We start from the raw sequence: 24540 nt of genomic DNA, 5'->3' as shown, positions 1-24540 counted from the left end.
ACGCACACGCACGCACACACGCACACGCACACTCACACGCGCACTCACACGCGCACACGCACACACACGCACGCACACACACACACACGCGCGCATACACACGCACGCACACACAGGGGAAACTGCAAAGTCCTTTTGGGTTTGGTCTCCTTCATTTCCCCACAGCCGCCACAAAGGGAGATCATCAAGGATGACTGACGTATCGGAAAGCCCTCTTCTGTGCATAACAATTTTGCCTTGAATCATTTCCCTGCTCTAGCATGGAGGAAGAGATGTACTCTTGCCACCAGTACTATAGTGCGAGAGTGGGCTGCTGTACATTATGCTGTACTGTCAAATACAGAACAGGAAGTCACCAAGATACCAACACGGTGGGTATCGAACGACGGCTCAGAAGCTGAAATACTTTGTAAATTGGAACACATTACATTTTGATCTCTAATTTCCAGTAGATGTCATCAAATGAAAAAGACTGTCGTCAAGTCAAGTCAACAAGTCAACAGTATTTATAGAGCACTTTCAAACAGCCATCGCTGCATACAAAGTGCTGTACATGGAGCGATTTAACATATACAATAAACAGTAAGACGAATCAGTAATAAGTAATAAGTAATAAGGCGGTAGAAAGCACCAAGCAGTCGTGGTGCACGACAAAGGTTTCGGCCAAAAATAGGAAGTCACTTTAACTCAGGCACACAAAAGCACCCGGTCGCATTCAGAGCCCTCAACTACGTATTAGTTCCATAGAGGAAATACGTCAACAGGCGCCACACCATCACTGCACTGTTAACAATGAGCTTAAAAAGTCCATGTGCAGAGGAGGGAGAAGTTATGATGGGAGTCTGACTTGTGCCGGTGACCGGAGATTTCTTTGGACAGTTCCTAATATACTCGGCGGAGGGCGCTGTTGAACGGCTGCTTGCAAACTGTGATAGGTCTTCCGTCTTCTTCTCATTGCCGATAGACATCAGTCAATGTTTGTCTCTACGAATTTTCAGAAATCGGGTGTTTATAACTTAGGAACCTCCCATTTTCTGCATTGGTGCCTACAGCTCCTTCAGTGTGGATTACAATTTTGTGTTTCTAATCAGTAAAACATTCAAGATTCAAGGTTGTAGAGTCCTGTCAATGAGCACGATTCTGGCTGAGGTCATCTTTAAATATGAAATGGAAGAGATTCCTGTATAACAAAGTCAACAAGGCAACGTTTCATGACAAAGTAACAGGTCGTATGTGGTCTGTGTGAAAGAGCTATGCACACTCATTGTTAGTGACACTAGTGACACTTTTACAACTGTGAGAATAAAATGGAAGAGAAATTGATATCGTGATTAATGTTCTTAATTATTTGCAAAAAAAACAAACATGCAAGGCAACGCAATTTTATTTATTGTACTATTGCAGCATTAAAATGACAAAATAAAAAAGTGTGACGAATAAAAAGCCAACTGATTCAAGCTGCCTGTGTGATAATTTCAGACCAATCTTGCTCGAGATATTGTTCCAAAAGAAACAGTACGGCAGAGGGGCCCATTTTCTTCATTTTCTGAACACAACAATACTTTGTTTTGAAATGTCTCAGCAGATCCAATTCATCAATCTTGCATTGGGAAAATGCAAATGGCCAATTAGGGATGCGCCACTTGCCAATAACACCTCGGCCATCTTGTTCAAACAAGGAAGAACCTCAACATCCTCTCAATAGCAGATTCAAACATTTGTCAAATATTGAATGAACTTAAACTGTAACTTCATCACGCGGGATAAACTCCTTCATGAGAGCACATGGCACACACAGAAACACCTGTCAGAGATCGGTAGCAATTATCGTCTAATCTTGTCAGAATAGCCATGAATTTAGAACAAAAGAGCGAGCGAGAGAGAGGGAGGGAGAGAGAGAGAGAGAGAGAGAGAGAGAGAGAGAGAGAGAGAGAGAGAGAGAGAGAGAGAGAGAGAGAGAGAGAGAGAGAGAGAGAGAGAGAGAGAGAGAGAGAGAGAGAGAGAGAGAGAGAGAGAGAGAGAGAGAGAGAGAGAGAGAGAGAGAGAGAGAGAGAGAGAGAGAGAGAGAGAGAGAGAGAGAGAGAGATGTTAACTAATATGCTAACTGTCTATTACTTTGAAAAAGTGTTGAGTGACACTGGTGCTGAACTTGGTTTGACAAGACGAATGTAAGGCAAATATATATATCGCCCCCTGATGGGCAAACAGACGCTCTGCATCTTCATTCTGTAGAGACAAAGAGAGCAAAATTCTTGTCGTCTCCATACCTGTCAACTCATACGGTTTAGCCATAGTTCATACGGATTTTGTGGTGAATCTTACGTACATGGCCGTATCGCACACATCATACGGATTCTGAAAATCCCCCCCCCCCCCCCCCCCCCCAACAGGTAGTTCCGTTTGCTTTTGCCCAGAATGGTGCTAGTCTACTCGAATGCTTTCATTTCCGGTAACCTTCCAGTAAATCTGATTTACTGATGATGGAGATCTACAATAAATATCATTGAAAATTTCGTGGGGTTTTTTCTGCCGTTATTTTGACATATAAAATGCTTTGGGATGTTATACGGATTTTTTGCTCTTTATAAGGATTTTTTTGGTAGTTTACACAGGTTGGCGCTCCGAAAAGTTGACAGGTATGCGTCTCTGACCTGCGGGGTTTTCCACACAGGCCTGTGGCCAGCACAGATCAGGGCTGGAAGCCTCCACGTATATTCTGACCTCCGTAGATGTTTGATTCTATGTCCTTGGCAAGGATGGTTTTCAACCTTTGGTCTGTGGCAAGGCAATGACAGCCTCCAAAACAGTTGAAATTAATTTCCCCCATCTCTGCCTTTTATCCAGCTCACATTGACAGGAGGAATAACATGGATGCCTGCTCCAGCCTCTCTCTCTATATATATATTTGAAATTCACGCCAGAAACTAATCTGAAAAAACAAGATGCCACAAGCCCTCCATCCGATAACGTCTCCTTTAATGAGGTCATGTCGACTGTTGCGTTACACAGGCATCCTGCTTCAAAGTGCTTAACTTACCGTACTGTTCTATTTTTGCCGAGATTTCAAAGAGCCGCGCAGGTTACTGTGGTAACAAAAGCAGGACATCTGGGCTTGCAGATTTTCTCAGGTAAATTGTGAAAAGATCTATGGAGACAGAATCATTGTTGTCCAAAACATCCCGGTAGCTGTCACGTTTTCTAATGAGACAATTAAAAATGTTATTTTGGACAGAAGAAGCAAATCATTAAATGGAATTATTACAAATCGTTTCAACTACTTTGGTCGGGGCTGACAATTAATTGGTCACACAGGAATCAGTTCCAACATGAAGGAGCTCTGTATATAGTCAGTAATCATTAGCCGTGCCATCTATAGATTATGTCTTTGTAGTATGAAACTGAGCACAACTAATGTTTCGGCGCAGCTATACCAACATTCTTGAGATCATTTTGCTCACATATTCAAGCTTTCTTCCTTTTGAAAGAGCCGTGAGTTGACACCAGTGTAGTGAAAAGACAACAGTCAGGCCATTAAGGAGTGTGCAGCTGCCTCTATGCACGCATTCGTAGTAAATATGTACAGTGACATTTTACCCCTTGGCAATCATCATGTTCTTCAGCATTAAATTTGGGCCGTTGCTACAATGTCTCTCAGAGCGTATCATGTATCACCTTCCCCGCCAAAATAAACTGCATCACTGCAAAAGAAACGACCCTGTCAATCAAGACACATAGACATGGAAATTATCCGAGTCCCACTACACTCTGTTCGACCCTCTGCTGTCAAAGCGGAGATGCTTCTTCTCGCTAACATCTCGCAATGTCTGCAATTGAGTTAGTCACACAGGTGTAGCCGCAGGTCACGCAAGAACAGTTCCTGCATAATGAATTGCTTTTAACATTAGATTTTTGGTCCTCGTGGAATTGTCACACTTAGAGCAGCTGGAGAAAACTACCTGCCAGAAATGAGCTATATTTATTTATAACCCTCCCCTATCCCACTCTCTTCTTTTACACACTGACATGCTTTTAAAGTGATCATGACTCTGCCGCTGACTTTCGGGTGTCATACCACAGCTTTGGGATTAATGACTCTGTCTGAAATGACGGCGGTGTTTAAACAAAAGTAGATGATATTGTGGATTAATGCAAGGCCGACTTGTTCATTGGCGTGGACTGTTTCATGATCACAAAATAACCCAATAAAATGGTGATGCTGTTGCCAGGCCTGATGTGTTTGCAAAGTTGAATGAAAATGTGTTCCTTATTTATATTCTCAGAATGAGCGCTGTTTTATTAGCTCACCCCGTGCTGCTGTCCCAGCAGCAGTGTTTTGCAAAAATTCACAAACTTCGTGTTGCAACATCATGATGGCCTAACCACTCTTCTGAGCATATCTGAGGTAAATCTGGTAAACTTGCTAGGAGAAAAACGTCAAAGAATAAAACATAGACTGTATATATTCTTTAGCCAGAAGGTGGCGCTACCACTATGATGAAAAATAAGTTCGTAGATGTCTTCAGGCCTGCACTCTCATTAAAGGTTTGACATTTTGACGTGATATAAGGAAATGGGTTCAGTGAGAGCAGCTCTTAAAGTCATTTGAAGCAAAATCCGCACAGTGGTGCAGGGGTGCACGAGCACTGGGCACATCAGCAAAAGATTGCAGGAAATGTCCCTTCTGTAAATTTTGTGGCCAACGACATCCCAGCATGCTGCACATCCATCAAAAAGAAAGAAAAGCAGATACTCTACAGCGAAAGACACGTGTGATTTAAAGACTCATTACTCAATGCAAATCTCCTGCAAGGACCTGACCTGACAAGCATGCTGATTGATGGCTTGACCCGCCACATGTCAGCGCCGGCTCTGCGTCACACGCTGTAAACAGGAAGCTTGTCACGTGATGTGGGTGCGGTACGTCAGCACAGGTGGTAAAATCAGCTGCTCGCTGAGAGGAAGTGCTCTTTCTTTTGAACTGTGTTTCAGTGAACTGGGAATCCCTACTTTTTGCTGACCGTACGTACGTACCAACGCAGGCACGGATAACCACACGCACAACTAATCGAAACACACGTTGGACTCACTAATAAGGCATTATTAGTGAGAAATCGGAAATTGTATCATAATTATCAAGCGGTATATTGGATGGAAGATCGTTGCGGACAAGCGACGTGTCTGACAAGGTAAAGACTCCCTCCTCTCAGCCTATTGGTGACTACAAGTTGCTCTTTGATGGTCGCCTCCACACACCCTTCACAGAAAACAAATAATATTTGGCGTATAGCGCATGGTCGTGTTGAGGCTTTCCTGACAAATTTTCAATTGGATTTATTCAACGGGCTCTGTGCGGCAGATTAAAAAGTATAATAATGACGTTTTAAGTCAGCATTCGGTGCCGCTATTTGTATCTCAGAATTGTATCAAATAATGTCTTTTTATGACTATTTATAAACGTGATAAGTTTGAAGAATGTTTGAAGCATGTGCGCTTGAGTTATTAAGCATTTCCTACTTTTTGGCGAAATACATGCTAAATGCAAATTGTGATGCCCCACCCCGATCATCTGGAATTTCGAAAACTCCACCCCCCCCCCCCCCCCCACTCCATGTTCTCTTCCCAGGCCTTAAGATTGTTAAGGCAAAATTTGACGTCAGTCGGATGACTCCTCCAGGACAAGGATGCAAAGTATGATCACTGTAAATGTGCAAAAATGGGCTAAAACCAGACTTTCAAAATTAATAGCTCACTTCCTGTTCATTTTAGACGATGGCTGCAATGGACGTCTGGGGCGGGGTAGGGTTACACATGCTTGCCAATTTTCAAAGGCCTAGTTTAAACGTTGCGTAAGCCATTTTGTTTTCATCGTCTATGACAACTTTAAAATTTTAATTTGTCATCAGGGCTCATTAGTGTGCAAAGTCTAAATGTTCACAAATGTTTGGATCCCCCAAATCAATTATTTTTGTTATTATTATCACTATTGTAGCAAAGTCTCAGCCTACTCCTGAATTTAGAGACCCTGAGTTGCAAGCGTTGGTGACACTCAGGTGCTCACTGACCAATTCTGGTCCAGGCACATGAAGGAGTATCTTCCCACACCTCAGACCAGGCAGAAATGGCATTCAGCTACGATGGAGCTCCTGGAGAAGAAGGCAGTCGTTTTGTTTGTGGACCCTCAGCTGCCCAGGGCTTCGTGGCCCATTGGACGAGCAACTAAGGTTCACCGAAGTGATGACTGGTGTATTCGGTCATCTGAGGTGGACATGAGACTTCATCTGTACACCCGCCCCGTCGCTCGCCTAGCGTGGTTACCCGCTTTACCATCTAGGGAACATGAGACTTCGTTCTGCTATGAGTCTTTGTAAGGGAGCAAAGGTGCTTTGCACATTTGGGGTGGGGACGGCTGTAGCAACGGCTCAGCCCACTCCTTAATTTAGTAACCCTGCCGAGATTATAAAAACGGGTCGCACACGCAATATTCATTAGAATACCTTTGTTTCGACAAGTGGAGGCACAAATAGCCTATTATTTTTAGGAATAAAGCTGCTGCGTTTTTATGATGAACATTTACTGAATGCCTGCTATGCACTGTATTTTTAAGTGGGTTCATCACGGCGGTAAATGGTGAACACTGCTGTATATTAAAGGTATGTAACAATTCCTGTGATAAAAATGTTGAAATAATACAATTCTTACCATGGCTTTGTTGTACAACAGTATGTTTTGGATGGTTTATTTTATTAGAAATGAATTCAGATCAAATGCCATTGCCTCAATATGTTCACATTTATTGAGCACATACTAAAAGCTCCACTGTGTTCCTGCTAACTATCCTAGTTTCTTCCTTTGTTCTCGATGAATGGGTAGAGATGCTATTTAAGGCCTGCTCCCGTTGACTTTTGCTGAGTGCTGATGACAAGTTGGACATCTTGGATGCATAAAAGTGTGATTCTGACATCGCTTCAAAAAGTGAAGCATACGGATGAGGTGGACCCTGTGCCAACAGAGAGACGGGGAAACAGATGGGTTTTCCATAAACGGCGCAAAACATCAAGAACAGTGAGTTAAAGAGCTTGGCAGTCGCACTTGATCAAACACTGAGGAATGGAGCTTTTAATGAGCAGCTCCCCTGTAACGCACAATGTGCACAGACAAACAGTTCATTCCTTCATTGGACACTTTTAGCTCCTTGGGAGCCGCAACCATGCCGCACAACCAGCTATTTGTCAGGGTGCAGAAGATTCTTTGCATTTTCTTGCATTTCACCTTTTCAAAAAAAAAAAAAATTTAAATCCACACTTCCCCTCCGTGAGTCATCACCTTACCGTGGTGGAGGGGTTTGTGTGTCCCAATGATCCTAGAAGCTAAGTTGTCTGGGGCTTTATGCCCCTGGCAGGGTCACCCATGGCAAACAGGTTCTAGGTGAGGGGCCAGACAAAGCACGGCTCAAAGACCCCAATGATGATCGAAATAAATGGATCTAGGTTTCCCTTGCCCGGACGCGGGTCACCGGGGCCCCCCTCTGGAGCCAGGCCTGGAGGTGGGGCTCGTTGGCTGGCGCCTGGTGGCCGGGTTTACACCCATGGGGCCCGGCCGGGCACAGCCCGAAGAGGCAACGTGGGTTCCCCTTCCCATGGGCTCACCACCCATGAGAGGGGCCAAAGGGGTCGGGTGCAATGTGAGCTGGGCGGCAGCCACAGGTGGGGACCCTGGCGGTCCGATCCTCGGCTACAGAAGCTAGCTCTTGGGACATGGAATGTCACCTCTCTGGCAGGGAAGGAGCCCGAGCTGGTGTGTGAGGCAGAGAATTTCCGACTGGATATAGTCGGACTTGCCTCCACACACAGCCTGGGTTCTGGTACCAGTTCTCTCGAGAGGGGTTGGACTCTCTTCCACTCTGGAGTTGCTCACGGTGAGAGGCGCAGAGCAAGTGTGGGCATACTCATTGCCCCCCGGCTCAGTGCCTGTACATTGGGGTTCACACCGGTAGACGAGAGGGTTGCCTCCCTCCGCCTTCGGGTGGTGGACGGGTCCTGACTGTTGTTTGTGCATATGCATCAAACAGCAGCTCAGCATACCCAGACTTTTGGAGTCCTTGGAGGGTGTGCTGGAGACTACTCCTGCTGGGGACTCCCTTGTTCTGCTGTGGGACTTCAGTGCTCATGTGGGCAATGACAGTGATACCTGGAGGGGCGTGATTGGGAGGAACGGCCCCCCCGATCAGAACCAGAGTGGTGTTTTGTTATTGGACTTCTGTGCTCGTCACGGATTGTCCATAACGAACACCTTGTTCAAACATAAGGGTGTCCATATGTGCACTTGGCACCAGGACACCCTAGGCCGCAATTCGATGATCGACTTTGTAGTTGTATCATCGGATTTGCGGCCGCATGTTCTGGACACTCGGGTGAAGAGAGGGGCGGAGCTGTCAACTGATCACCACCTGGTGGTGAGTAGGCTCCGATGGTGGGGGAAGATGCCGGTCCGTCCTGGCAGACCCAAACGTATAGTGAGGGTTTGTTGGGAACGTCTGGCGGAATCCCCTGTCAGAAGGAGTTTCAACTCCCACCTCCGACAGAGCTTTTCCCATGTTCCGGGGGAGGCGGGGGACATTGAGCCCGAGTGGACCATGTTCCGTGTCTCTATTGTTGAGGCGGCCAATCTGAGTTGTGGCCATAAGGTGGTTGGTGCCTGTCGTGGCGGCAATCCCCGTACTCGCTGGTGGACACCAGCAGTAAGGGATGCCGTCAAGCTGAAGGAGTCCTATCGAGCCTTTATGGCCTGTGGGACCCCAGAGGCAGCTGACAGGTATCGACTGGCCAAGCGGACCGTGGCTTCGGTGGTCGCCGAGGCAAAAACCCGAGCGTGGGAAGAGTTCGGTGAGGCCATGGAAGCCGACTTCCGGACGGCTTCGAGGAAATTCTGGTCCACCATCCGACGTCTCAGGAGGGGGAAGCAGTGCACCACTAACACTGTGTACAGTGGGGATGGGGTGCTGCTGACTTCGACTCGGGACGTTGTGAACCGGTGGGCAGAGTACTTCGAAGACCTCCTCAACTGCACCAATACGCCTTCCTTGGAGGAAGAAGAGCCTGGGGACTCTGAGGTGGGCTCTCCTATCTCTGTGGTTGAAGTCACCGATGTGGTTAAAAAGCTCCTCGGTGGCAAGGCCCCAGGGGTGGATGAGATCCGCCCGGAGTTCCTCAAGGCTCTGGATGTTGTGGGGCTGTCCTGGTTGACACGCCTCTGCAACATCGCGTGGTCAACAGGGAGAGTGCCTCTGGTTGGCAGACCGGGGTGGTAGTCCCTCTTTTTAAAAAGGGGGACCGGAGGGTGTGTTCCAACTACAGAGGGATCACACTCCTCAGCCTCCCTGGTAAGGTCAATTCAGTGGTGCTGGAGAGGAGGGTCCGTCAGGAAGTCGAGCCTCAGATTGAGGAGGAGCAGTGTGGTTTTCGTCCCGGCCGTGGAACAGTGGACCAGCTCTACACCCTTAGCAGGGTCCTTGAGGGTATGTGGGAATTCGCCCAACCAGTCTACATGTGTTTTGTGGACTTGGAGAAGGCGTTTGACCGTGTCCCTCGGGGAGTTCTGTGGGGGGTGCTTCGTGGGTATAGGCTACCGAACCCCCTGATACGGGCTGTTCGGTCACTATACCACCGATGTCAGAGTTTGGTTCGCATTGCCGGCAGTAAGTCGGAATCGTTTCCAGTGGGGGTAGGACTCCGCCAAGGCTGCCCTTTGTCGCCGATTCTGTTCATAACCTTTATGGACAGAATTTCTAGTCGCATCCGAAGTGTTGAGGGGGTCCGTTTTGGGGGCTTTAGTATTACATCCCTGCTTTTTGCAGATGATGTGGCACTGTTGGCTCCTTCAAACGGGGCTCTCCAACTCTCACTGGAGCGTTTCGCAGCCGAGTGTGAAGCGGTTGGGATGAAAATCAGCACCTCCAAATCTGAAACCATGGTCCTCAGTCGGAAAAGGGTGGAGTGCCCCCTCCGGGTCGGGGGGGAGATCTTTCCCCAAGTGGAGGAGTTCAAGTATCTTGGGGTCTTGTTCACGAGTGAGGGCAGGAGGGAGCGAGAGATCGACAGGCGGATCGGTGCAGCGTCTACTGTGATGCGGACGTTGTATCGGTCTGTCGTGGTGAAGAAGGAGCTGAGCCAAAGGGCGAAGCTCTCAATTTACTGGTCGATCTACGTCCCAACCCTCACCTATGGTCACGAGCTATGGGTCGTGACCGAAAGAACGAGATCCCGGATACAAGCGGCTGAAATGAGTTTTCTCCGCAGGGTGTCCGGGCTCTCCCTTAGAGATAAGGTGAGAAGCTCAGTCATCCGGGAGGGGCTCAGAGTCGAGCCGCTTCTCCTCCACATCGAGAGGAGCCAGATGAGGTGGCTTGGGCATCTGATTCGGATGCCTCCTGAGCGCCTCCCCGGTGAGGTGTTCCAGTCATGTCCCACCGGGAGGAGACCCCGAGGAAGACCCAGGACACGCTGGAGAGACTATGTCACCCAGCTTGCCTGGGAACGACTCGGGATCCCCCGGGGAGAGCTGGAAGAAGTAGCTAGGGAGAGGGAAGTCTGGGCTTCCCTGCTAAAGCTGTTGCCCCCGCGACCCGGCCCCGGATAAGCGGTAGATAATGGATGGATGGAATCCACACTTCCTGCCTGGACAGCGAACCAACTGGACTAAATGGTAACAGTTTTTTCTGCCTCGATAGTTACACTGCCGGTCACCAACTGCTAAACATAGGGTCAGAGACGAGGCCCATCGATTTTTTTTTTTTTTTTTTTTTTTTTTTTTTTTTTTTAAAGGAATGTTAAATGAGTAAAGATGTTCTCATGACATGGATGACATGCTTCTGGTTGTCTCCTCTTCCAAGTAGTAAATAGCATCAGTTAGCCAGTAAGCCAATTAATGCAACCATTGGTGAGCGCTCATTTCAATTAATTAAATTGTCCAAAATGTCAAAAGATTCAGTTTGCTCCACTTCAGCTGCTTTGGTCTGCTAACTTGTATGCAGGTCATTGTACTGATCTGTTATATCGCCGAAAATATGCAATTGAAGTTGTGTTGGAAGCTAGGGGGAGTACTACCATGGGGAGAAATTGTGGTTTGGATTGATCATATCTTTTTTCACAGTAGTTCAGGAACTTTACAGACACACCTTGTTTACGATACATTACCTTTCAATCGTATGCGGTCACATAGTTACGTCCTCATTTATCTATTTTGGAAAATAACCATTGCTTTAAATCAGGGGTGTTGAACTAATTTTTGTTGCGGGCCACATTGTAGCTACAGTTTCCCTTGGAGGGCTGTTATGAATTTTGAGAAACCATAGAAATGTTTAATCACCTCCACATATTACATACACGGCGCACAACGAATTGATGGATAGACAGTAGTTTTAAAATCAGAAGTCAAGAATAATGACTGTTATTTTGGATTATATATGACACTTTGAAATTTTGGTTCAGACATGATGTGGCGGGATAGATCTGGCCCCCGGGCCTTGACTTTGACACTTAAATGGATGTAGCCTTAAATTAATCACAAACACAAGATATTAATAGATATGAGATATTAATACTAGATACTAGATATTAATGTTTTGAAAGAGAGTGTTTTCCTTGAAAAAAAGAATAAGGATGCTGATGGTAAGAAACTCCGTTTATGATTTTTTGGGATCAGGAAAATGTGAGCTTTCAATTTCAATTATATCCATTTTTAATGGAGACATTTAAAAACTTTAAAACCACCTATTGGGAATGTGCAATCTGCCCACAACCCCACTCCTATCCCTTCCTCCATCTTGGTGGGAGTGACGGGAGGGACTATTTGTTCATTCTAAATCTTTATAATACATCTATAATATTGTCAAAATAACGGTGATCAAAATGTATGTTGATATCGCAACTGAACCCAACTGTATTTCCACAGCATTCTAAAACAATTACTGGTAGGCGTATTTTTAAGAGACAAAACAACAGCATCAAGTATCAAGGTTATGTCAGCACACTCAAGCTGTGCATCAGCTTGCAGCGACCCCACTCCTTCCATCAGACGCCAGGCATATTTTCACTCAAACAATGATTGCTTCCTCGGTTCAATCAATATCTTTGAAGTGTGAGGGTTGTGCGCTCAATTTTGCAGGTTGGCTTCAGTAATTGACTTGATATACTCGGCTCATGTGCAGCAGCGGCCGGCAGTCTTTGTTGATGTGCTTGCTGCGCTGATGAGCTCATAGCTGCTCTTGGGCAGGTGAATGTTGTTCACCCAAATGTGATGTAATTGGACTCCATGGGTCCTCATTTTACAGTCTGTTGCGATGTAATAAAGGCAGTTATCTACCTCATCTATCCATCCAATTTCTGATCTGCTGATCCTCACAAGGGTTGTGGGGCGTGCCGGAGACAATTCCAGTTGTCTTCGGGCAGTCGGCAAAGGACACCCTGAACTGCTTGCCAGCCAATTCCAGGGCACACAGAGACATCAGACCTAGGGGCACTTTAGAGTGTTCCATTAACCTCCCATGCATGTTTTGGAGTATGGGAAGAAACTGCGGTGTCTGGGGAAAAAAAAAAAAACCTGCGCAGGTACGGGGAGAACATGCAAACTCCACACAAGAGGGTCGGGGACGAAATTGAACCCACGACCAGTGTCCTGTGAGGTGGATGTGCTCAGTTGGCTACCATGCCGCTCACAATACGATTCAATGCATCTTTATTCGTATAGCACGTTCACAACAGCTGCAGCTGTGACAAAAACATTTAACATAAAATCGTAATACAACAAGGCCGACCCGGTCGTCGACCGGTTAGCGCATCGGCCTCACAGGGTTTGATTCACTTGTCAGTGTGTCTTAATTCTGTTGGAGTTTTCTCTTTGCTGTGAGTGGAGTTGCCATTGCCACTCTCATCGTAACCTAAGATAAGTGAACCCGAAATGTAATCGATTTTGACAATCTAATACATTTGCAAGATGTTTATTTTATTTATTTACTACTAATCTGCCTACTTAGTAGAAGGGTAAATTACTGACACCTTGCTACTTTTGTTTAACAGACTCACTTATTTTCCACGTGGAAGTGTGTGCAGCTATGTGTCTTGTCACAGGTCGGCCTGCTGTATCGTTACACTGCAGTTGAGCTGCTGGAGACACTGAAGGATGCAAGCAATTCACTTCCAGTGTTGCACATTCTCTCGAACCCAATCTAGAAAAACTCCAGAATTATAATTATAAGTTTTAATTTAGTTCTTTATTTTTCGCCGGCATTGGAGTCACTCAGAAAGAGTTGTTCTGGCAATGTCGCAATGTAAAACAGATGCTTGGGCTTTTCATAATGCAGATGCCTCACAAGCTCTTATTCATCAGGCGCCTCTCGCCACACACTTTTCACAGTAGGTTGTTGGCATTTTTATGCCTCATCGTGCGGACGTTTAAAGTAAATCGACCCTAAAGCTCTTAAATCCACTCAAACAATGACAGAAGAGGTCCCAGCTGAAGGCACGTTACTATCATAATGTTGACTAGGAGTTCTGTAAAAAGACACCGCTTGTAAATACCTTTGCTTCGTGTATATACTGCATACATACACGTAGATGTATTTATATATGTATATTTATGTACATATATGTGTGTGTGTACATATACACCATATCGTAATACATTATGGGAATTCAACTGTATTTTCGTACAAACATTTTTTGTGCTTCATGGAGAAGATGTGAATAATTGATGATTTTACTTTTACAGTGTGATAGATACAGAGTGGCTTAGGAAAGAAGCTTGTAAACCAGAATACCCTTTTAGCCATTTAAGCAAATCATTCACTGCATTCCAAAGAAATAAGAGCAGCCTTAAAGATTGTTTGTGCTATTGTTTTTATTCACGGTATCATTGCTATTGTTGTTCTCATAAATTGTAGCAGAACAAGAGAAACCAAAACACCCCTCAGCAATCATGGCTTAAGTTTGTTTGTTCATGTTGAGAGACGGACAGAGAGAGCGGGACAGAGAGAGACAGAAAGAGATTCACACACACACACACACACGCACGCCCCCCCCCCCCCCCCCCCCCACACACACACACACACTGCGAGAAAGTGGAAAATCTTGATCTTTCCTTTGAGGGCCATATGGAAGGTTTCAAGCAGCCAACCATATGTTGAAGGCTTTTGTCATGGAAATCATATTTATTTGGCACTTCTCTTTGCACAGCCGAGCTGGGCACGTTTAAAAAAAAAAAAAAGAAGAGAAAAAAAGAAAAAAAAACAACAGAGCATGATCAGTTCTTTGAGAATACACTGAAATGTTGTTGCCTTGTCTTCAAATAGTTTGGAAACCAAGACACTCCCTGATTCATGTGTCCACCCGGATTGTAAAATTGGTACCTGTATTGTTTTTACATAAATAAATAAAAAAAATAAGACAGCATGGCGAGAAAAGAGCAATTCAATGTCTACATGCATATTATTGCTGTGATGTATTTACAATTCTATATACAAATTTATCAAAGAGGAACAATGTTGCACCGTGTCTCAATTTGCAAGTGAAGCATCAAGTTGATCCGTCACCTTTGTAATTATTGTCTGTTATCTGATCTGCCGCCAGTTTTAAATAGAATTGCATTTTGGCCCCTTTATCTTCCATATAAAATGTTGTCGCCAGATTTGCAAAACATTTGATCTTTCTCCCACTGTAAAATATAAAAGCAGTGAGAGTGCATTGCAAGCAGTGATTTGTGCATCGGTTCAAAGTTAAATAATTCAGCGATGTGCCAAATGGTGTGGTTTGTTTGGTTTTTTTTTTTTTTTTGCGAGTGGAGATAGGCGACAGGTGGTTTGAATGCTCTCACGCAGTGATTCAGCTGTGGTGCCGAGACAGCCGTCGAGAGGATGAAGCGGATGGATAAACAGAGCGGAAACTCCTCTTTTCTCATCGTATTTTTTTCCCCCTGACGGTGGGGGTTGTGGAGTGTTTCAGGGTTGCATTCGTTTCGTCCATTTGAAATATGCAAATCGCTGACAGTGCATTTGCCTGCTGGTGCTTGACCTTCCCTTTGGAGGTTGCTCTCCAACTCAATTAGGTTCCCTATCTGCTGTCTGTCTGCAAACACCTGTTATCCTCCCACACTTGGCCGCCCTACGCCAATCTCACTTCAGCACATCTCATCCTCTGTTGGGTGTGTTTCGAGGCAGGTGGGATGAAGATGGCTGATGATGTGTGGGGGACTAATGACGTGGGACTTGGATGCGCATTCGAGCGTGCCGCTTCACTCCCAAAAATCTTCCAAGCTTCCAAGCTTCCAAGCCCAATTTATGGGTGCTTAGTTATTTGATGCGGACACCTCCCACAGATAAGTATTTCACGGAGTGGCCAATTGAATGCTGTTAAATCCTTCACTGTCGTCGGTTGCTGCTCTTACACGGCTGCTCTGCATAACAAACGGAGACAATAAAACAAGCTTGAGTAAATAAAATGGCAGCCTGTCACGGCATCGGCATCATTATTGCTTTGAAACCTTGATGTAACACAATCACACCTACATTACTCGGCTCTAATTTGATCCAACATGAAGGGTCACGTCTGAGTCAAGGAGTAGTTGTTTTGTTCCAGGGGGACTGGAAAACTGATACTGAGGAGGAGCGTCTGACTTTTGGAGACAAGATGGAGAATATTCTGGCGTTTAATTTTCATTGTTTTCTTTTTATTGCCCTAGGTTAAGGGAAAACATCTGTGGACAGTTGTGATTGTGGTACATGTCAGTTGCCATGTCAATAAGGTTATTGCCACGGAAAAAAAAGGAAAAAGTAGCTGGTTATTTGCGGACCTCTGCAGTGATGCTGTACATTGTTCCTCTTTAAAAACTAAGTCCCCTGGACTCTCTACAGTTTTCCATGCATATAAACATTTTCTTTGTAGAGCAGCAGCATCTTACAAGTTCAATGAATGTTCATTGTTTTAAGTCATTAATAAATAAATACATAGCAATTAGGTCTTTAATAAATACCCCCAGAATAAATAAATAAACACACAAATAAATAAATACATAAATAAATAAAGTATTCACATGATAATTAGATGCAGCTAAAGAATGGACGGAGCTTTGAGCCACATATAAAGGAGTCACTTTGTAACTGAGGGTGCGCGAGTTAGTAAAGCATCAGGCTGCGGTCACACTGGTGGATGAGGAGAACCTCAAATATCATGTGAGGGGCGCTTGTTCTCGAAAAGACGGTGCCCCGTCAAGGCAGCTTGATGCTTGCTCGCCACCAAATTGGAGGAAGAACGACTGTTTTCTTTGCTATAGACAGAGGGCACCTAAAATGGCCGACCACTTCATCAAGGTGAAACCTGTTAGGCAGGCCTCCCGCACATTTGAACAGCACAGCTCTGACAGAATTCAAACATGTATGACCTGCGATCGCGAAGGGCGTCTTTAAAATGTTTGGGGTACCCACAGTTGCAAAGATGCTTTTAGATCAAGGGATATTGACCACACAAAATATTTTAGAAAAATCAACTATAAAAATAACATTGGTTTGGAAAAGGGGGTTGTCTTTTTGCGTTTTTAAAATGATCTCCCCTTCTTCTTTTTTTTTTTTTTTGCAAATACTGTTATAGTTCATTTTCATAAAAAGTTGGCAGTTGCAAAAGAATTAAATTCTCAGCAAATAAAAAGCAGCATAAAAATACAAGAGGTCATTTTGTCTCTAAAAAAAGCCAAAGAACACTGTCCTTTTTATGTTTTTTTGTTCATTTTCTCATTACTATTTGCTATAAAATATCAGGAATCTAAATATTATTACTATTGATATTAGTATAGTCATTGATAAAAATTCACATGCCAGGCCTCATATATACTTTGTGTGAGTGTGTACGTGCGTGCGTGCGTGTGTGTGTGCGTGTGTGTGAGTGTGTGTGTGAGAGAGCTCATGTTGCTTAGGGTTAGCGTATACAACTATCATCTACTGTTTCTATTTGGGGAAGGATGTTGATTGTAGTTGTCTGTGGACGGTTAGCTACTGTGCAGGGAAAAATAATCCAGCATCTTCTGAAATTGTCTTTGCCGCTGGCGTGAGAGCTTCTTCGTAATCTCAGTGAAAATATTGCTTTCAACAAAATGGAAGAGAATAGGCATGGAGAGCAGAGCGAGCGGGGGTCTGGGGTGGTGAACCCGCAACAGGGGTTGGAATTCTGCATTTTCCACACCATTAGTTGTCTGAGCCAGAGTCGTCTTCGTCCGCAGATCCCTTGAAGCAAGCCGACTCATAGTGCTTGTTCAGGTAGGACTTGAGCGCGAAGGTCTTATTGCAGCGCTTGCATCTGTAGTGCTTGAAGGCAGAGTGTGTTTGCATGTGGGCGCGGAGGTTTGAGCGATCGGCGAAGGCTTTGCCGCAGTGGGCGCAAGCGAAGGGCTTCTCCCCCGTGTGGGAACGCATGTGACCTTGGAGGAGCCACGGCCGGCTGAAGGCCTTGCTGCACACGTCGCACTTGTGCTTGAGGTCATGGGTGAGGATGTGCATGGCCAACGCCGGCATGGACACGTACACTTTGCCACAGGTGGGACACTTGCGGGCCATTTTGCTGTCGAGGCTGCGGTGCGTTTGCTTGTGTCTGCTGAGGTTGGAGGAGGTCGCGTACGTCTTGCCGCACTCGTTGCAGGTGTGGCGAGCCGTGCCGGCAACTCCGCTCTCCTGCAGGGTGGCATTGACGCTGCTGCTTCTCGAGCCCCCCTCGCGACCCTCGCCGTCTCCCTTTCTTCTCGAGCGCCCGTCGGAGATGAAGAAGGCATCCATGGTGTAACCCTCGTCCAGCGCCTCCGATTCGCCACTGTAGAAGCCGCTGGCAGTCATGCCTGACTGGGGGCTGTCGGGGTGCTTCAGGTCGGGGTCGCAGTACTCGCCCCCGCTGCTCACGTGGGTGTACAGCGGGTCCGACACCAGCTTGTGCTCCATCTTCTTCTCCCCCCGGTATACGGACGGCGTGATGTAATTCTGGATGTAGCCTGAGTCAAGAGACGCACAAAAAAAAAAAAGTGGGCCCGCAGTTGTGATGGATGAGGACATGCTAACCCGGCGCTAATTACATGATCATGTTGTTGGATGAAACGGTGAAAGAGCCGCACCGAGATAATTGCATTTCTTTCAGATCCCACAGGTTGTACACACAATAGCCCAATCATGCAGGAAAACCTGATGAGCTTAGCTGCGTTGAGGAAGCTGGCAACTTCCCGCTGAGGATAGCTTATTAAAAATCCCCCAGTTGTTGAAGGTGCAGACTTTTTAGATGAAGGTGATTTTATTTACAAATGACGGCCATAAGCTCCTCCGATCAGTAACCTAAAAACAATGTTCCATGTTCAATTGCCTGCACGGATGCACCTTGTGTCAGACTGGACATCAAGTCCTCCTCAGGGTTAAACAGGGTTGAGACTGATGCAGCAAAGCAGAGGGGGATGTTTCAGTGCCTGAATGCAGTGAGAGATTTTCATTGGCATCATTCAACTCACTCGTTTCCTTCCTGAAGCAGCTCTCGTGCCAAGAAGCTCAAAAGGCTTACTGGCAAACAAAAATGCATCCAAGAGAGTTCAATGCTTTCGGATGCTGTGACACTTTGGGGGGGCTGGGGGGGTGAATATACCTCGCTATTCTTGAGGTGGAATTTCTTCCCTGAGAAACATTCCAACGGTGCGTGAAATTGGTGATTGATGGCTTTTTAATGGAACTCAAAGTTTTGAACGGATCAATAGTCAATGCTGTGTAGAAAAGTGCAATTGTTGAGAGAGGACAAAAGCAGCAGGAGCGATGATCGATGGAGCACAAAGATGGTGTGCTTGAGCGCTGACAATGGACGTCGGCCTGTGGAGAGGGTCACTTGTTTGATGCAACCAGCATGCTCAAGTGTCTTGAAGAAAGCAGTCGGAAATCAGATCAAGAGCTCTCGGAGTACTACATTGCTCAGGATTTCCACTCCCCCAAATGCAAACGGCCACAGCCATGACACCCAGGCTCAGGCGAGCAGCACGCCCATGCACAACTGCACATGCTCATGCTGCACACAGATGGTGTTTGTCTGCCAGGCAGTCACGTACAAGTACTTTGTAATCATCATTGGCAGTGAATAATGCTTCTTTTTTTTTTATTTGTATTATTATTATAAAAATAAAATATTCGGGGCGGCCAGGTAGTCCAGTGGTTGGCACGTTGACTTCACAGTGCAGAGGTACCGGGTTCAATTCCAGCTGGGGCCTCCCTGTGTGGAGTTTACATGTTTTCCCCGGGCCTGTGTGGGTTTTCTCCGGGTGCTCCGGTTTCCTCCCATATTCCGAAAACATGCGTGGCAGGCTGATTAAACACTCTAAACTGTCCCTAGGTGTGAGCGTGGATGGTTGTTCGTCTCTGTGTGGCCTGCGAATGGCTGGCAACCGGTTCAGGGTGTCCCCCGCCTACTGCCCGATGACGGCTGGGATGGGGTGCAGCTTCCCCTGCGACGCTCGTGAGGATTAAGCGGTTTGGAAAATGGATGGATGGATAAAATATGCGTTGCCAACTCGAGTGTTGTAGTAAGTTACAATGCGAATGAAACAAGGGTCCTCAAATGATGTGACTTATTAGTCTCTTTCTTTTCTATCAGAGTTGATTACTCGTTTCACTGACTCAAGGTCAGGTATGGAGCTCATCCTTTCGGACCCACACTGGCCGTATCAGCCTTTACAGCCTCCTCCACTCATTCCTCAGATGCAAAGCAAGCATGTAATTAATGGACCTACTCAGCCAGTCCTCTTTGTTGTCGACAGACACTCAAGTCAAATGTCTCTACAATAGGGCAGGAGAATCTCCTGGCGCAGCAGAAATGCTGGTGCTTGATCTTTGCTGCCAATTCATCTCTTCCCACTTTGTGGTCTTGACATAAAAAAAATAAAAGAAAAAAGGAAAAAAAGAAAATGCTTAAAGTAACAAAAGTGAAGGAATGGAATCTAAAGTACAAGCGTGGGAAGCTTCACAATGACGGCGAATGTATGTATTTAAAAAGGAAAGTGTTTGTGGGGGTGGGGGGTGGGGGGGACAATTCATCCTCCTTTGAAAAGTGCTCCTTCAGAAATTCCCTGAAATTGTCAGCGGCTGTGTTGAAAAACAGGCAGGCATTCTGGCAGCATGACGCTGTGGGCCGTGATGCCTCCCTCGCTGTGAAGCTATCCAAACGATTCATAACAAAGACGCACATATGGTCCCCGAGAGAGGGCCACAAAATGGAAGCGGTGAGCGGAAAGTGGACTGTGAGAGTGAAGGTCGCCCTCTGTGCTGCGGAGTGCAGCTCAGGCTGTCCGAGCTGAGCGTTGGCCGCGGCGCGGCGGTGAGCCTTTCTTCATGTTTACTGTACAACCCGTGTCACGTGACAGACCTCGCCGTTGCCCCAAGCATTTTGGTCTCCTTTTTTTCTCCTTGCCATCACCCCTCGCTTCCCTCCCGGCCGTACTCTACAGCGTGTTGATGTCTCTTGCGGCAGCGATGGGCCTACATGGCTGAAACTCTAACCCCTGCTAGTTTTCAAATGCCCGGAAGGAAGAGAAAGATGCAGCGGAGTGATGGGGGTGGGGAGAATGTGCATGCTCCATTTGGAGGGGAAGAGGGGGGCAAGGGAGGATCGGACCATGTTGGGAAGTCAAGGACAATAACGGCTAAGGACAAATGTACTCGTCTCTCACGTTAATCAGTCGATTAGCTTGCATGATGACCAAATAAAATCGGCTTGTGCTCAGCATTCAGCCTCCACGGGGCTGTTGCGGTCATACAAACACACACGTGATTAGCCACACATTTTGCTCCCCGTTTACATTAGCCGCTCCGTGGCTGTGACCTGAATTGTGTCTGTTCTTCACTTGGAGTTAAAAAAAAAAGTCTAGGAGCAGTGTGGGGGATGGGTGCTTTGGGGGATTATTCGGGATATTGATGCAAATGCCAGCGAGCCCTTAATTTACACTCTACCGACATGTTATTGGCTGACTGGCTCACGCCGCACACGCAAAAACAAAGGAGGATGCCGTCAAGTGTGCCAATGTCAGACATGCAGCAATCAGCAGTCTACACATCTTTGACAACGTCTTCAAGCGGGGCAAAGTGGAGGCATGTAACTCACCATTCTCACTCAGACGGACGCCGAGGCTGGTCACCGAGTCCGTGATGGAGCGTGCGAAAGTGAACGAGTCGTCCAGGTGCTGATGGTGATTGTTGGTGGCCGCATTGGATGAAGAGAAATCATCAATTTTGATCTTCTTCACCAAAAATGAGCGGGGCATGTTTCAGTGGATGATAACACAGTGCAGCGGAAAACGCATGAGCAAAAAGATCAAGCTTCTGAGGGAGCACACGAGCACGGCTAGCTTGAGGGTAATCCTTGTGATGGAGGCAGCGGCCGAAAATATGAGATGATTCCAAAAAAAATAACAAAATAAAAAGAAAAAAAAGAAAAGAAAACCAGTGGTAAATCGCAATGCTGTGTGGTACCCTCTGGCTCCCCCAGCATCCCCCAGAAAAAGAGACAAATGGATAAATAAAAGTGATCCTGTTCAGCACTGGATAGCTCCTGTGATGCAGCTGGGTTTAAAGTACCAGTGAAGAGGAGAAGAGAAGGAGACAGGCACAGAGGAGGGAGTGAGAGAGAAAGAGGGAGAGAGAGAGAGACTGTCAGACTAGCTGAGATCAGCAATCACGCCAGCCTTTATATGGGGCACAGCCAGTGGAAGATCAGGTGGTGCTACGAAATGGAGCTGCTTAGCTTTAATCCATCAAATGTCCCCGGGGACACACATCAAATTACTAGTGGACCGTCTGTGCATTCACACACAGACAGAGGAGAAAGAACACAGTCAGACCCCCCGCTGCCCCCTCTTTTACCCCAGCCCCCAACCCCTTTGCTCTCCCCTCCCCTGCCTCTTTTACCCCACTTACGCTCCATGCTCAGAGCAGGAGTGAAAGGGGTGGGCAGACAATGAAGATGTGGATGCGAACACAGTCAGGGTCCTGTCCCCCATTGTTTTCAGATGAAGTGGCACAGTTTATGTTTGCCGCCCTCATGACGCCTGCGTTACCTCAAACAGTCTCACAGGTTTGTGGCCATCCGAGACACACGTGCCCACATGCTGAGGGAGGTTATCTCCGGTACAACCGGACACCTTCTACCCCCCGCCACCCCCTCCCTCAAAGACGTTGTGGATTCCAGGGCTGTTCATGAGGCAGCGTCAGGGAGCAGCGGAGCAGCTACACCGAACGGCTTCATTCACGTTGCCGCTGCCCAGATGTGTGTCCTACCATGCGTGGTGACGAATTATCTGATTAATTAATTACATCTTTTTTGATTAGAGTGAAATCTAGAATTAGATCCTTGCTCACGAAATTGGCCGCACATCCGACCATCAGCCTATTTTTATTTAGTCTTTGTGTGGACTTTTTTTTTTTTTTAGCTTGTTGTGTGAGTGATTGATTATATTAGTTGTGGTGTTTTTCCTCCAAGCTCCACATTGATTCTCCTTTTCTCATTCAGAATGAATGTGTCTGGAAAACAAGTGAAACAAATGATGCAACTGTTTGAACAACAGGAAACAACATGCTTAATTCTAAGTGGCTTTGAGCTTTAAATTCTGCAAACAAATATTGAGTACTCTCCTTTATAATTACTCATGAGAACATAAATTCTCACTGTTTTTTTTCATGGTATCCCTCATAGTTGGATGATCAATTTGCGACTTCATCGTGCAATAATCAATTTTGAAAAAACAAAAAAACAAAAACACTTCCATTCTGTAAACTTCAGAGCCTTTCAAAAATGTGTGCATTGATCAGGACACAACTGGTATGTTCATAATTGAAGCTGTATATTTGTTGTGTTCTGAGATTTATGAGGAGAGAAATAATAATAAAGTACCATAAAAGGAATCGTATTACACCCTGGGTATCGAGATGCATCTGGAATTGTCTTTTTTGGGAGATATGCACACCCCGAACTCGGTATGATGGAGTGCAGTAGCACACCGCTGCAAATTACACCCACAATACTGAGCAGAATGGCCAGCGTAAAGGTGTACAGTATCTATTGGATTCAATTTGGTCATGAAACGAAGTCACATTGGATCCATTGAGTCAGGGCTGCAAATTTTCACTCAACTGAAGTTACGCACATCGGGAAAAAATAGCGGTGCACCCTGTAAATCAATTTGCAAAGCAAATATTTCTGCTCGAGGCGACACAGTGAAACAACTGGTGAGCACATATGCCTCACAGTACAGAGGTTGAGGGTTCGATTCTTGGCTGCGGCCTTTCTGTGTGGAGTGTGCATGTTCTCCCCGTGCCTGTGTGGGTTTTCTCGGGATACTCCGGTTTCCTCCCACATTCCAAAACATGCCTGAAAGGTTTATTGATCACTCCAGATCAGGGGTGCCCAAAGTTTTTTGACCGAAGAGCAACCAACATCCCGCGATCGATCAGTTACCACACGTGCACGCTCAAATACGCGCACGCACACACACATATGCATGCCATGATGAGCAACAGAGGTAAGTTGGGCTGAGGCCATTTAACGATTTTGAAAAGAACTCTAAAATGTATAGGGAGCCAGTGAAGGGATGCCAGAGTAGGAGTTATGTGCTCCCTCTTACGAGTACCAGTCAAGAGGCGAGCAGCAAGATTTTGGACTAACTGGTGACGCATAATGGAGGATTGACTGACTAGAAGGTAAAGTGCATTGCACTGATCCAGCCGAGATGTGATGAAGGCATTAATTACTGTTTCAAAGCTGTTGAGAAAGCAGAGGCTTTACTCAAGGCAGCTAGCTAAAATGGAAGAAGCTGGATTTAACAACGGCACCGATTTGCCTGGCCAATTTAAAATCACAGTCCAGTTTAAGACACAAGTCCGAGACTGTTGGATAAAGACAAGGAGCCAGGGGGCCTATGTCCACAGGGTGGGATGTTCAAGGGCCACTGGGACCAAACACTATCACTTCTGAAATTTAGTGCTATCCAGGTCTTGATTTCCTCTTGACAGGTTAAAAGTGGCCTCAGAGAGAGTGTCTTTTTTGCTCAGTGTGACATAGATCTGACAGTCATCCACATAGCAGTGGCAGGAAATACCGTGTTTCCTTAAAATGGATCCCAAAGGGAGCAGATACAGTGAGAACAGCAGAGGTCCCAGAATTGAACCCCGTGGAACACCACATGACAGTGTGGCCATTTGTGACTCAGACCAACCAAGACTAACACAAAAACGTCTGGCAGCTAAATCGCACCTAAAGCACTCAAGGGTGCTACTGTCAATGCCTACCAGGTGCTGCAAACAAGCCAACAGAACACCGGGATCCACTGTATCAAATGCAGCAGTTAAAATCAATCAAACCTTTCATTAAAACTATATTACTGATAAATGTAGGAACTACCCCTCCGTGACTTGTAACCTTACAGTGGTGGAGGGGTTTGTGTGTCCCAATGATCCTACGAGCTTTATGCCCCTGGCAGGGTCATCCATGGCAAACAGGT

At 46.1% G+C, this 24540-nt stretch overlaps 1 protein-coding gene across 1 annotated transcript; it reads right to left on the bottom strand.

Annotated features, from left to right (window-relative positions):
- Positions 1-13875: 13875 nt before the first annotated feature.
- Positions 13876-21902, bottom strand: scrt2 (scratch family zinc finger 2). Its single transcript, XM_052058175.1, has 2 exons — positions 21150-21902; positions 13876-18018 (listed from the first exon to the last, which is right to left on the bottom strand). Exons 1-2 carry the CDS (start codon positions 21307-21309, stop codon positions 17225-17227), a joined length of 954 nt encoding a protein of 317 aa, XP_051914135.1. The 5' UTR covers positions 21310-21902; the 3' UTR covers positions 13876-17224.
- Between the last annotated feature and the right edge of the window lie 2638 nt (positions 21903-24540).

This window comes from Hippocampus zosterae, chromosome 2 (assembly GCF_025434085.1).
Source record: "Hippocampus zosterae strain Florida chromosome 2, ASM2543408v3, whole genome shotgun sequence".
Classification (NCBI taxonomy): Eukaryota; Metazoa; Chordata; class Actinopteri; order Syngnathiformes; family Syngnathidae; genus Hippocampus; species Hippocampus zosterae.
The sequence above is the reverse complement of the archived record's forward strand: the minus strand, read 5'-3'. Positions and strand labels throughout refer to the sequence as shown.